Source organism: Mus pahari, chromosome 13 (assembly GCF_900095145.1).
Source record: "Mus pahari chromosome 13, PAHARI_EIJ_v1.1, whole genome shotgun sequence".
NCBI classification, from domain to species: Eukaryota; Metazoa; Chordata; class Mammalia; order Rodentia; family Muridae; genus Mus; species Mus pahari.
The window spans coordinates 65,489,517-65,503,110 of NC_034602.1; the positions used below are offsets into that span (position 1 = coordinate 65,489,517).

Consider the following 13,594-nt stretch of genomic DNA (forward strand, 5'->3'; position numbering starts at 1 on the left):
TGTGTGTGTGTGTGTGTGTGTCTGTGTGTGTCTGTGTGTGTGGGGGGAGAGACACTCCAAGATGGCTGAGGTGATGTGACAAGGTCAAAAGTGGAATCCAAGGTCAACTGACAATCTGTCTGTGAGACTTCGTGGAGGGCGTTGGTTTGCCTAATCATTATGTGTATAATTCTCCCCCCTGCCCCGCCCAGGTCTGTGTTTGTGCATGCCGGATGAATATCTCTTATCTGAAATGCTTGGAACTGAATGTGTTTTGAAATTTTTTTTTTCAGATTTTGGAATATTTGCATATACATAATGAGATATCTTGGGTTTGGGAGCCAAGTCTAAGCACAAATTCATGCCTGTTTCATGCACACCTCAGACACATAGCTGACAGTAATTTTATACAATATTTTTTTTTAGTGTGCTTGTGTTTTGACTGTGATCTGTCACATGAAGTCTGGCATGGGGATACTTTTACCATCGTGCTGGTGCTAAATAAGTTTTGGATGTGTGAAGCATTTTAGAGTCAGGATTTTGGGTCTGGGATGCTCAACCTGTGTATATTTCTTTTGGAAGAAAGAACTATTATTTTGTTCCTTTCTATTTTTATAGTACTAGGGCTTGAAATGTGTGCCTCCTGCCTCCTGGGCAAATGCTCTACCACTGAGCCACACCCACAGCCTCCTCTGTATAGTTTCTGTACCTGGTAAAGTCTAAAAACTATGACAAAATGCATTCAAGAGAGATCTATGGGCAAGCTTCTGCAAACCTGCCAGACAAGGGGATGTCTCGGGTACTGGGAAGCCCCCCACTTTCACCCAACACCAACATATTTGATTCCTTCCCACAGACTCAGAAGTAAAAAACCTCCTTTCTGACGATGACTCCGAGGGTCTGACTTTGCTGGATCTATTGAGCTTCACCTATCAAGTTGCCCGAGGGATGGAATTTTTGGCTTCAAAAAATGTAAGTTCAAGGCCCAGAGACCTTTTCAGACCCAGCCATAGCTTCAGAGGGAGGGGCATGGGAGGAAATTGGAGGAGGAAGGTCTAAGAGCCAGAGTAACGGGGCTTCTTGGTTTAACCTGCCTCTGTGGCTTCCCCTGATAGGCTGGGAGTGTCACTGGGCGGCTGCCTTTCTCCAGGACCCTTTGTCCCTCAGGAGGAGTCAGGGAGGGGAGGGCAAGGGCGTCCTGCCAGGGCACCTTTAAGTGCCCATCATGAGCCGGGTGGTGGTGGTGCACGCCTTTAATCCCAGCACTTGGGAGGCAGAGGCAGGTGGATTTCTGAGTTCGAGGCCAGCCTGGTCTACAAAGTGAATTCCAGGACAGCCAGGGCTACACAGAGAAACCCTGTCTCGAAAAACAAAACAAAACAAAACAAAAAAACAAAAAAAAGTACCCATCATGGACTGGCTGGTCTTGCAGGAATGCTCCCATTGGGCCATTCTGAAGTGGTTTCTTTTCTTCCCACGTAGTGTGTCCACCGGGACCTGGCTGCCCGCAACGTTCTCCTGGCGCAAGGGAAAATTGTGAAGATCTGTGACTTTGGCCTGGCCAGAGACATCATGCACGATTCCAACTACGTGTCAAAAGGCAGTGTATGTTCCCGCCGTCCTTGATCCTTCTTTCCCCACCCCTTTAATCTCTGAAGTTCTGTTATTTCTTAATTCAGGAGCCAGTCATCAGCTGGTTCCAGAGGTCTCATAGGGAAAGCTTAGGTATAACAGCTAGACAGCCTGGTAACAGCTCCATCCTATACTAGGGTTGCTATTTGGTCAAGTTTCTTGTCTATTTTATGCCTCAGTTTCTCTGTTTGTAGTTTCATTCGTTTCCTGAATTGCTACAAGGGAATGATTTAGGTAATTCACAAACAGTGCCGTACATATAGAAGCACCCACCAGGGGCTGGAGAGATGGCTCACTGTCACGTGCTGTTCTTCCAGAGGATCTGGATACAATTTCCAGCCCCCACAAGGCAGCTCACAACTGCCTGTAACTACAGGTCTAGGGATCTGATACCATCTTTTGGCTTCCGATCCATGTGGCATACAGACATTGCAGGCAGAATACCCATATGTGCAAAATTAGGGAAAAAAAAACCAATTAAGACACAAGCAGTAAGTGTTAATTCCTAATAAATCAAGTGTGTACATGAATATACAAGTGTTCCTTTCCAGGGGAGGGATCTCTAGTTTTTAAACCTCTTACCAGATTTCTAACAGGCAAGTTTAACCTTGAGGACATCAAGACTGCTCGAATAAATAGAATGTCATTGTTTTTGGTGATAGCTTCATTGTCTACTTGAACCTCTCTCTCCATCCCTTCAGCCTGTAAGCCCATGAGTAGCTTAGGGCACATCTGTCACCCATTGGTGCAATTATATGTCACTCTGCTCCACTGATGTAAGACAGCCTACTGGGCTGCAGCCTCTGCTTAGAGAAGGACATCGCTCTGTTCTCGCTCTGTGCCCCAGACTCACGCTCAATGACTGTAGCCGTGGCTCCTCCCAAGCACCCCGAACAAGTTGTTAAACTTGGGTGGAGATGATTTCTTACCTAAGGTTATGAATGTCTACTGTTTCTTCGTAGTAGTAGTGTGTGTGTAGAGGGTGCTAACACGAAGGGCGCTGTGTTATATATCGGCCCAGACTTAGCATTTCACCTGAAGTTTAGACCACCTTTGCATGCAGAAGAGACGTTCGGATGTCTTGTCTTTCGGTGATGGAAAACCACCACTTATTTCTTACTGCTTGGAAGCTGATGATGGTTTTCAGGATGCTGTATCTACCTATTCTTAGTTTTGTTCCTAGGGCCTCCTGAAAACTGATCTGGTCAAAGGTCACCCTTTATTGGTAAATTGAAGGTTGAATATGTTTAGCATATTATTTCCTCCGGAAGCTATGAGAAGTGGCGTTGACCACTCCTTGTCCGTTATTATTAAGAATCAACACAGTGGGGCTAGAGAGAGAGAGCTCTGCAAGTGAAGTGTTTGCTGTGTAAGCATGGGCGTCTTCAGAACTCCTGTATAAAGCCAGACATAGCAGCCAGTGCTTGTAACCTCTGTGCTGGGGAGGCAGGGACAGACTCCTGGAGCTCTGTGGCTAGGCAGCCTAGCTGAATTGGTGAGTCCCAGGCCAGGAGAGAGCCTTTGATCTCCACATGCACACACACTCGTGCAACAAGCACTTGCATACACATAGGCACATACACACATACACACACACAACCTACCTAGTTGCCGGTGAACAGTAAACCCGTGAGAGACAGGATGCTTGCAAGATCTTTAATGCATTGCTCCCAGCCCAGGGAGAACCCCTTTCTGTTTCTCCTTCTGCAGACATCAGGGTTCATTTCCTCTCTCCTTCCCCACAGACTTTCCTGCCTGTGAAGTGGATGGCACCCGAGAGCATCTTCGACAACCTCTACACCACGCTGAGTGACGTCTGGTCCTATGGCATTCTGCTCTGGGAAATCTTTTCCCTTGGTAAGAGCTCGACGGCTACTGTGGCTCATTCTGAATAGCACTAAAAGGGACATGAGTCAACCAGTCACGCTGAAGCCTCACTCCACAGGTTTACCCCTACCACGTCTGACATAGGTGGAGTAGATCCAGACAGGGTCTCCGTGGGCTGCTTCCTCACCCCTGGCTACTGTCACTATGGTTGTGCGGGAGTCCTTTGCCCCCATGGGAAGTGTTTCCCAGAACATCTATCTTTTCATTTTGGACTTGATTAGAGAGCTCACCAATAGTTCCCTCTCCCTTACTTGATGATTGAGTGATGCCCAGGTGGAAGGCGATGTGGCAGGGAACCCGAGGGATGTGTGTAACTCCACATCTCAAAGAGAAAAAAAAACCATTCTTAACATTTGATCACTTGTCATTAGGGCCTGAACAAATCAGGTGCCTGCTGCCAAGAGAGGGTCGTAAGGGAATAGTGAGGTTTGACTGGACTTTGGGGAGATACAGATTACACACTTAGAGGTAAACCCTGTTAGCTGCCGTGTGGGTTCAGAGACAACACAAAAGAGACATGGAGTGGTTTTGAAAGCTTCAGAGAGGGAATTATACGTGACTCGGCCTTGGCTGTCCCCCACACAGCTACCCCTTCAGTTGTCCTTTTTTTTCTGAGGCCCTGCATGCCCTTAAACAGTAGACTATGGACTGCCAGGTCCTAGCTTTGCCTTGTGCGGTGAGTGAACGCTTCTGAAGAAGATGATGTTCTTTAGTGGCTCAGAACACCTCTCTGCCTTGTTCGCGTGTTTGCATGTAGATGTGATTGCTAGAAACACCATTAAGTGAGTTAGTGAATTGTATTCTAAAGTTGTCCAAGACGCTTGTATTTGATCACCCAAGACTGCTATGGCAAGTCTGAAAAGCCCCCTGGAGTCAAGGAGATGAAAACCTACAGATTCTTTGAAAGAATCAGGCTCCCAGGGATTCGGGATCAAAGTGTGCGGTCCAAGGAGAAACCCTCTGTCAATCCGGTTATCTCTGTTGGCTCGTAGGTGGCACACCCTATCCTGGCATGATGGTTGATTCTACTTTCTACAATAAGATCAAGAGTGGATACCGGATGGCCAAACCTGACCATGCCACCAGTGAAGTGTAAGCTTCCTCATCGCCCACGGGCCCGTGTCCACACTCCGGGGGTCTGCAGGGTGGCTGGTGGCTGGTGGCTGATGGCTGGTGGCTGGTGGCTGGTGGCTGGTGGCTGGTGGCTGGTGGCTGGTGGCTGGTGGCTGCCGGCTGCCGGCTGCCGTCTACGGGCAGGCCCACACTCACTCTGAGCTCTGCCCCTGCAGCTACGAGATCATGGTGCAGTGCTGGAACAGTGAGCCCGAGAAGAGACCCTCCTTTTACCACCTCAGCGAGATAGTGGAGAATCTGCTGCCTGGACAATACAAGAAGGTTGGTTCGAGCCTGTGACAGTGGGTGGGAGGAGGCAGGCAAGGAGGAGACTAGGGAGCAGTTATGCCAACAAGCAGAGCTGCTCTGCGCTGTTTGAAGGGGACGCGTTCAAAGGAGGACACGGATTGTGTGATCTTGTGACCAGGGCTTCGGGGAGTGCTCTATAGGACCCCAGTAGCACCGATGAATGAGAGCCCCTACCCCCTTCCCACAAGGCTCTCTTTCATCTTACATGCGAGACACCTGTAGGCACTTCATTCTCCAGGCATCAGAGTATCTGAAGGTACCGTGCAGTTAGAACTCTCAGGACATCTGAGGCCATTAAATTGCTCATTTGAATATACTCAAATCCATTTGAAACTGGCTTTTACCAGCTGACTGGAGGGGACAATCCCAGCTGTTATCCGTGACTCCAGCTGGTTTCCCGTGACACAGAAAGCATTGTTCAAAGGGACAAATGTAATTTCACGGGACCTACGCAGGAGCTGTAAATGAATGCGGCGATTTTCCACCGAGGTCTTGAGAGGGGAAGCCGCACACTCGTGCTCGATGAATCTCATCTCAGACTAGTCACCGCAGACCCACCCCATTCTCTTCCCTCTTGAGAGGCAACACGAGTGATTTGCCCTAGGGCCTCTCATCATTTGAGCTGAAAGTTCAGTGTGTCAGTTTGGGTCACCTCAGCACCAGTTTTTCCTCACATACGTGATGCTGGGGTCGGGTAGGAGTAATTTACCTAGGTCAGTGGAAGGTTCTCTGTTGGTGGGAAGACACTACTGCTAAAGCTCGGAGTTGTCCGACTCTGTTTCCACCAGTGCCACATACATAGATGGTTAGAATCAATGTGGTGTGTTGACTAGGGTGTGTGCATCAGAGGGGCATAGCCAGGTAATTCGGTCTCTTTTTTTGAGACAAGTTTCTCTGTGTAGCCCTGGCTGTCCTGGAACTCACTCTAGAGCAGGCTGGCCTCAAACTCATAGATCTAGAGATCTGCCAGTCTCTGCCTCTGAAGTGCTGGGATTAAAGATGCTCATCATGATGCCCAATTTACGTTTAGGCTTTTTACTTTTTGTTTTTTTTTTGGAATCTAGCCTCCAAACAGACTTCCAGTATGGACATACAGCCCCCTTCCCCCCATCAGCATATCCTCGTCACTATTTATTGATTTATTTATTGATTTGTTGTTGTTTTCTTGCTGATGGCCACTTTGACCGGGTTGAGTGGCTTTTTTTTTCCTCCAGTGACTAAGGATATTGAATACTTTTCTAAGGATTTATTGAATATTTATATTTATTTTGTTGAAAGTTAAATATTCAGTTTATTAGCCAATTTATTGATTGAATATTTGTGTGCATGTGTTTGCTGCTCTTTATGTAGCCTGTATACTAATCCATTGTCTGATGTATATTTATTTGTGTGGCAGAACTCCCCCCCGCCCCCCAGTTCTTTACATTCTCTTTCACTTTTGTGACTATTCCCTTTGCAAACAAAAACACAACACAAAATACACACACACACACACACACACACACACACACACACACAAAACCAAACCACAAAAGCTTTATTATTTCTTCCCTCCTTTATTATTTGATTTTATTTTTGTGGGTTTTTTTTTTTTTTTTTTTTTTTTTTTTTTAGCAGAGTCTCACTTTGTGTCTCTGGCTGACCTGGAACTTGCTAGGTAGAACTTACAGATTTCCTCCTTCCTCTTCCTCCCTACTATTAGGATCCATCACACCTGGATATTTATTTACTGTTTTAGACAAGGTCTCGCTATGTAGCTGTGGCTGGCCTGGGACTCTCGAAGTAGACCTAGCTGACCTCAGCCAGATTCTGCAAGCCTCAGCTTCCTAGATGGAAGGCGCGTGTCACCACACCCAGCCTTACCCAGAAGTTTTTACGTCCCATTTGATCCTACTTGCCAATTTTTTATGTGTGTGAGACAGGGTCTCACTATGTAGCCCTGGCTGGCTTGGAACTCACTATGTAGACCAGGCTGGCCTTGAACTCGCAAAGATCCTCCTGTCTTTGAGAGTTGGGATTAAGGGCAAACACCACGTGCCCAGACCCACTTGCTAGTTCTTGATCATTCCCTGTGCTTTGGGAGTCTGACTCAGAAAGTTCTTGTCTATGTCTACATCTTGAAATGTTTTCTACTAACAGTCTCAAAGCTTTAAGTCTTTCATTCAGGTCTTTGATTCATTTTGAACTGAGTTCTGTTCTTCTAGTTTTCTAAGTTGTTAAATAGGCTGTCTTTTCTCCAGTGTCAGCTTGGCCTCCCTATGTTAAATAGGTGGCTATATCTGTGTGCTTATTTCTGGGTCCTCTATCTTGCTCCATTGATACATTTACTTATAGTTATATAGTTATATATAATCTAGTTTTATATATATATATATATATATATATATATATATATATATATATATATGCTTTATCATATAGTTTGAGGCCAGGTATTATGAGTCTGGGGATTATGATATTTCAAGCATTGCTTTAGCTATTTGGGGTCTTTTGTCTTTTTTATATGAATTTTAGAATTGCTTTTTTAGTTCTGTTAAAAAAAAAAAAAACTTGTTGAAATTTGTTGGGGATTGTGTTGAAGCCAGGCTTAGAAAGGCAAGTACTATGTTTCTTCTAAATGTAGAAACTAATTTAAAGTTATGGGTGTATACATATATACACATGTGTGTACTTATTTGTCTAAATACTGATTTTATTTTTAAATTTTAACTTATGTGTGTATGAGCATATGCCTGCTTGTGTGTGTGCGTGTGTGTGTGTGTGTGTGTGTGTGTGTGTATCGCATGTGTGTGGGTGTCTGTGGAGGTCAGAAGTGGATGTGGAAATTCTTAGGACTGGAATGATACAAGGTTGTAAGCCACCTAATGTGGGTTCTGGGAACTGAACTTGGGTCCTGTGCAGGAGCAACAAATGCTCTTAAACACTGATCCATCTCTCCAGTCTTTATGTGTAAATGTATTCCCGCACATGCGCACACCTAAACATATGTGTATGTGTAGGTCAGGAGCAAGAAAGGGGATCGTGAGAATGGAGGAAGAGATCTCAAAGGCTGGGGTGGAGAGAGTCATGAAATACATGTGGGAAATTACATGTTCTAAAAGACTGCATTTATTTTATAGTTTGTCAGTAACATCTGATTAAATGTGTTAAACGAATACTTTCAGAGTTATGAAAAGGTTCACCTGGACTTCCTAAAGAGTGACCATCCGGCTGTGGCACGCATGCGCGTGGACTCTGATAACGCGTACATCGGTGTCACTTACAAAAATGAAGAGGACAAGCTGAAGGACTGGGAAGGGGGCCTGGACGAACAGAGACTGAGCGCAGACAGCGGCTACATCATCCCCCTGCCAGACATTGACCCTGTTCCAGAGGAGGAAGACCTGGGCAAGAGGAACAGACACAGGTAACTTAAAGCCACCTTTCCCCGTGCTAGCCTTCGAGGGAGGGCTCGGGGAGCCTGAGGCCACCGGGGATGTAAACTGTGCTTGGGGAACAGGTGCATCGCTCCAGGGTAGGTCACGAAGGTTTGAAAATACCTCCCATGCGATGCCGTCCTCTTAGTCCTGGTGAGCGCTTCTCTGGTGAGCAGTCCCTGATCCTTAGATCATTTGGTTGCCCGAAGCTGGTGATGTAAAGCTCCAATCTGAGCTCTAAAACAGCCACGGAGCCGAGGAAAACCTTGAGAGAGGCGGGGTTGGGATAGGAGGTGCTCCATCCGCAAGTCTTTAGCCTTCCGCGCAGCGCAGAGCTAGCTGGGGAGGACTTTCAAACTGCTGGTTCATAGGCCTGTTACCCTGTCAGTCTGTCTGTCTCTCCTTCCTCTGGTGGGCTGCCTTCTTCTGTTTTGTGTGACGCGCACAGGGAAGCCACCTCACAAAGGGGAAGGAGTCCGAGTTCTACCCACCTGTAGATGATCATGAATTTTGAGTAAAAAGACTCACACGGGCAAGGCAGACCCAAGGCAGAATATGGAAAAGCCAGCACGAATCTAGAGAAGGGAGCACAGGTGGGGAGTCGGCAGGCTGGTGACTTTAGGGATAGTACACGTAACATTTTTGTTTTAAAAATGTTTAGTACACAGTAGCAGTGAGAGAGAACACCTCCCAATTAGTGGGTACAGGGGTTGACATTTGCCTCATTCTCTTTATCCAGATTGGAGTCACATAAATCGTCATCATCATCACTACACACACACACACACACACACACACACACATCTCTCACCCAGTGACTCAAAGCTAAGTAGGAAACCCCAAGATAATTCATTCCTAGTATTCTGCGACACGCCTTCTAAGAATAAGATCATTCATGTTGTGTCCATCATGACCACATGGAAGAAAGTGAACTGTTAAAGAAAGTTAGAGCTGGAGGTATAGAATTCATGTTGGCCATATCTGAGGCCATAGGTTCAAATCCCTGTACTGAAAGAAAAAAGGGAAGAAGAAAAGGAAACCAACCATCGCTCTCAGATTCATTTCCTAACCGGGCTTTATTCAAATTCAGTTGAATAATAACTGCTAATTTATTGAGCTCTTTATATGTTTATAGTTATCAGATTATTATCATACTTAATCATCTCGGCAGGTATATCATTAGACATTACTGTCAGGCCATTTGTAGCATTGTTTAGTTTTATGTTCCACAGAGATTTTTTTTATTATTTACTTATTTTTTTCTGTTTTTTTTTTTTTTTTTTCGAGACAGGGTTTCTCTGGGTAGTCCTGGCTGTCCTGGAACTCACTCTGTAGACCAGGCTGGCCTCGAACTCAGAAATCCGCCTGCCTCTGCCTNCCAAGTGCTGGGATTAAAGGCGTGCACCACTACGCCCGGCTAGAGATCTTCTTTATTTTTACTTTTTATGTATATTTTATTTTTGAGATTATATTTATGTGTGTGTACAGATCTGTACGCCTAAGTATGTGAATGCAGCCCGCTCAGTCTGTATGATGTGTACGTTTTCGGGGCTGACCATTTGGTACTGGATAACCAATTTGGTGTATTCTTCCCTGGGGAGGACCCTTTTCCTGGTTCTCAACCTTCCTTCCTTATCTGTAGCTCTTGGTCTATAGAAGAGGCAGCCTGAGCTCCTCGCTTACCCATTAACGTGCCTATTGGTGCCCTTCTGGCGCAGGTCTTGCTGGCGAGGCTTCTACACCTTGTATAGGTGGGAAAAGAGAACTTTTCTCTTCACCCAGAGGGGCAGGGTGAACAAGAGGCAGGGGCCTGGCAAGAAGTGAGGGAAGTGTGGGATCCCATCCTTCTGCTTCCTACGGTTTTCTTTCTCAGTACCTTTTGATTGGCTGTTGTTTTTTTCTCTCCCCTGATAGGATGAGGAGGGAAAGTAGAAACTCTTATGTCTTGTTAGCCACGCCCACAAAAAGATCCGTGGCAGGAAAGTGCGCAGATGGCCCTGTCTTGGTTTTGTGTTGGCTCTGTGCAATAATGGCCAGTGAGTGGCTGGCTGGCTCAGAGGCATACTGCCCAGGGTTGGCTGTGCATGCTTCAACAGGAAAGGACCTTGTGCACAGAGTCCAGCTGCTTCCAGCAGCCACCCTGGAAATGGAGCCCCATTTAGTCATAGTCAGTCTGTCCATGACCATAGCCTTTGCTTTTCAATTCCATCAGCTCACAGACTTCGGAAGAGAGTGCCATCGAGACAGGTTCCAGTAGTTCCACCTTCATCAAGAGAGAAGATGAGACCATCGAGGACATCGACATGATGGATGACATTGGTATAGATTCCTCAGACCTGGTGGAGGACAGCTTCCTGTAACTGGCAGGCTCGGGGTATCATGTTCTCCGGGAGCCTCCTCGGGATAACCTTAAGAAAACCACTTCATTGCAATGCAGAGGTTGAGAAGAGGACTCGGGTGATGTGGAGAGAGAAAGTTCCCAGCCGAGGGCCTTGGGAAGCCTGTGTGGATGCCTGGGATACTTGGATTGAACTTTATCCGTGTTGCCTCTTGCAATGCGTCAGTAGCATCTCAGCGGCGTGTGCGGTTTGGAAATGGATGGACAAGGGAATGACTGATCACAGAAGATGGGCTTTGTGTTTCCAAGGCATGGGTGAGAGTCCCACGTGCGCACGCCAACTTGTACTGCAGACAACTCCGGCATTGTAATTATGTAAATAACTCTTAACAGAGGATGGGTTTAGATCAGTGTTAACTCTCCTCTCCGGACCTCTGAAGAGACCACTCAGTCCACCTGTGTGCTTCCTTCCTTCCTTCCTTCTTGGAATCCGGTACCAGCTGCTGTTGAATTTTCTCATGAAGTACATGCAAAACCACTTTGAACTTTGGAAGGTACTGGAACCGTTGTGTTTTACTGTCTTGTAAGTGTTAAAGAGGCAAAAAGAGAAAAACTAACCAACCTTGAGTAGTAGGTTTGGGTCTTTTAGGGAACCCAAGAACTCCTCTGTATCTTGTAATCTGTACTTATAACACTACTACTGTTTAACAAGAATGCTAAATATGTAATCCGTAACATGATTTCTTTACAGAGAAAGCACAATTAAAACAAAACCCTTACTAAGTAGGTGACAAGTTTGGCAGTTTTTGACATTTATATTAAGTAACACGTTTCTCAATAAAGTATAATAGGTTTAGTGGATTAAAGTTAGCAAACACTAGAGAGCAGAATATAAGTAGTTATCCAGAAAATCAAACCTTTTTTTGTTGTAGTGTTTTAAGCAGTCTCCCTAATCCAAGGGACTAAGAACAGTTAATGACCTCTGAAGTACTGGGATTAGAAACAAGCAAAGCAGGAACCCCGTGTCCTAGTGTTTTCAGTAGAAAGGCTTACGCCTGAGCCCAGTGTGACTCCTCACGCTGTGTGCGACCTTGTGGAAGAGAATCCTTCACAGAAAGGACTCAGATGGGCAGAAGTATCTTTCCTGACCAGTGATGACTTGGATGGATCCCACCCATACCTACTTTTAAAGTCTATGTATGACCTGTAAGGATGCTTCAACATCAGCACCTCACTTTTTTCTCTCTTGTCTCAGATGAGGGAGAACTGGAAACCCTGAGACCACAAAGTTGCTGTTGAGTGAAGGCTATGTGGGCATAAGCTTGACTTTTTCCTTCCCATTGTTCACTGCAGCTACAGTCACTAGCCTCAATGGTGTCAGACCTTTGCCCCAGAGATTTGGAATTATAAGGTCTGACGGGAGCAGGAAGCTATACATATATATAAACTGCCTGGTGCTCTTGAGTAGTCAGAGTTCAGAAACACTGGCTTGGGTTACTGTCAGGGGAGGGCAACTTTGAAATTTGGAACTGAGTTACAAGTCATGCAGGAAGGCTACTGTTTTAAGTCCTTGGCTTCATGTCCATTACATGTCAGTGCCACGTATCCAGCAATTCCTACCCTTGTTTTAAGTTTCCAGGCTTGGCTGAGGCTGAGAAAGCAAACACCTTGGCTTGGGAACATCTTCCCGTTCTAGTCAATGTGGGTACCACTTCCCCCTGGATGGGAGACCTGAGCTTGCTCACCTCAGAGCGTGTCCGCGAATGATGCAAGTCTGTGTGTCAGGTCTTTGTGCAACCAGCTCCATATTCGGTGGAGAAGATAAAAAGAAAAAAAGTTTTCTGGATTGGGGGGCTTTAGGTAGTAGGATATCATGAGCATCCGAACTGTCAAAGTGGTTAGCGTGAGTTCATTGGCATTCTCCGCAATGTGTCTAATTGCTGACTCTGTATGAATGAAACATGGGCTATGATTACTGCAATCACTGCATTGCTTCCAGCAGGTGACGTTTTGGAAGGTACGGAAGCAATAACAAGGTACTTGACTACCTACGGGCATAATCTCAAGCCCCAACTTTCCCTTTTCACAGTAAATGTGAAGACTGAGCCAGATTGGCCAATTGAAAAACAAAAACCTGACTAGATTCTTTCGAGCCAATTAGCCTTGAACTGCATCCGTCTTTCTAGAATCGCGGCTCGAGCAGTCGGTTTACCACTCCGTTTGCACAGCCTCGGTTTGTTGCTTCCTTTTATTCTGATGTTGCTTGGGCCTTGCATGATGCCATGAGGTTGGATGATGCGTCTCAGCCCAGCAGTTTCCCATCTTTAGCTGTGCCCACCTTTGAGATTCAATGGGAATATGTCCATTCTTGTTTTCTGAGACAGGGTCTCTCTATGCAGCCCTGGCTGCCCTGGAACTCACTGTGTAAACCAGGCTGGCCTTGAACTCTCAGAGATCCGTTGTCTCTGTCCCCCAAGAGCTGGGATTACGGGCATGCACCGCCACACTCAGCAGGGATACATTTTTATTTTTAAGCAGTGTTTTGACTATATCCTGATTTGTTCTCTTTCTTTTTTTTCCTTTTTGGTTTTTTGAGACAGGGTTTCTCTGTATAGCCCTGGCTGTCCTGGAACTCACTTTGTAGATCAGGTTGGCCTCGAACTCAGAAATCTGCCTGCCTCTGCCTCCCGAGTGCTGGGATTAAAGTCGTGCGCCACCATGCCCGGCCCCTGATTTGTTTTCTTTTTGGCCTCCTGCAGAGTCCCTGGAAGAAAATTTACCAATCTTTCCTGTTTTCTATTTTCATGATGACAATCAAAGCTGGCCCTAGGAACACAATTTGTAACTTTAAAAAAAAAATGATCAATGATGTCCTTAAAAAAAAAAATGTGGTCTGCCAACCTGTACAAAATGGTCCTAT

The 13,594-nt window shown here is 45.9% G+C and overlaps 1 protein-coding gene across 6 annotated transcripts in view; it reads left to right on the top strand.

Annotated features, from left to right (window-relative positions):
* Pdgfra (platelet derived growth factor receptor alpha) overlaps positions 1 to 13,256 on the top strand; it is a 46,393-nt gene extending 33,137 nt beyond the window's left edge. For 5 of the 6 annotated variants that reach the window (XM_029545009.1, XM_021211344.2, XM_029545008.1 and 2 more), the window contains 7 exons: positions 836 to 951; positions 1,462 to 1,584; positions 3,357 to 3,468; positions 4,491 to 4,590; positions 4,788 to 4,893; positions 8,085 to 8,326; positions 10,549 to 13,256. In XM_029545009.1, the coding sequence (XP_029400869.1) occupies positions 836 to 951; positions 1,462 to 1,584; positions 3,357 to 3,468; positions 4,491 to 4,590; positions 4,788 to 4,893; positions 8,085 to 8,326; positions 10,549 to 10,696 (947 nt within the window). In that variant the 3' untranslated portion in view covers positions 10,697 to 13,256. The remainder of the gene's footprint in view (positions 1 to 835; positions 952 to 1,461; positions 1,585 to 3,356; positions 3,469 to 4,490; positions 4,591 to 4,787; positions 4,894 to 8,084; positions 8,327 to 10,548) is intronic. The other variant, XM_021211345.1, reaches the window with a different exon arrangement.
* Positions 13,257 to 13,594: the final 338 nt, after the last annotated feature.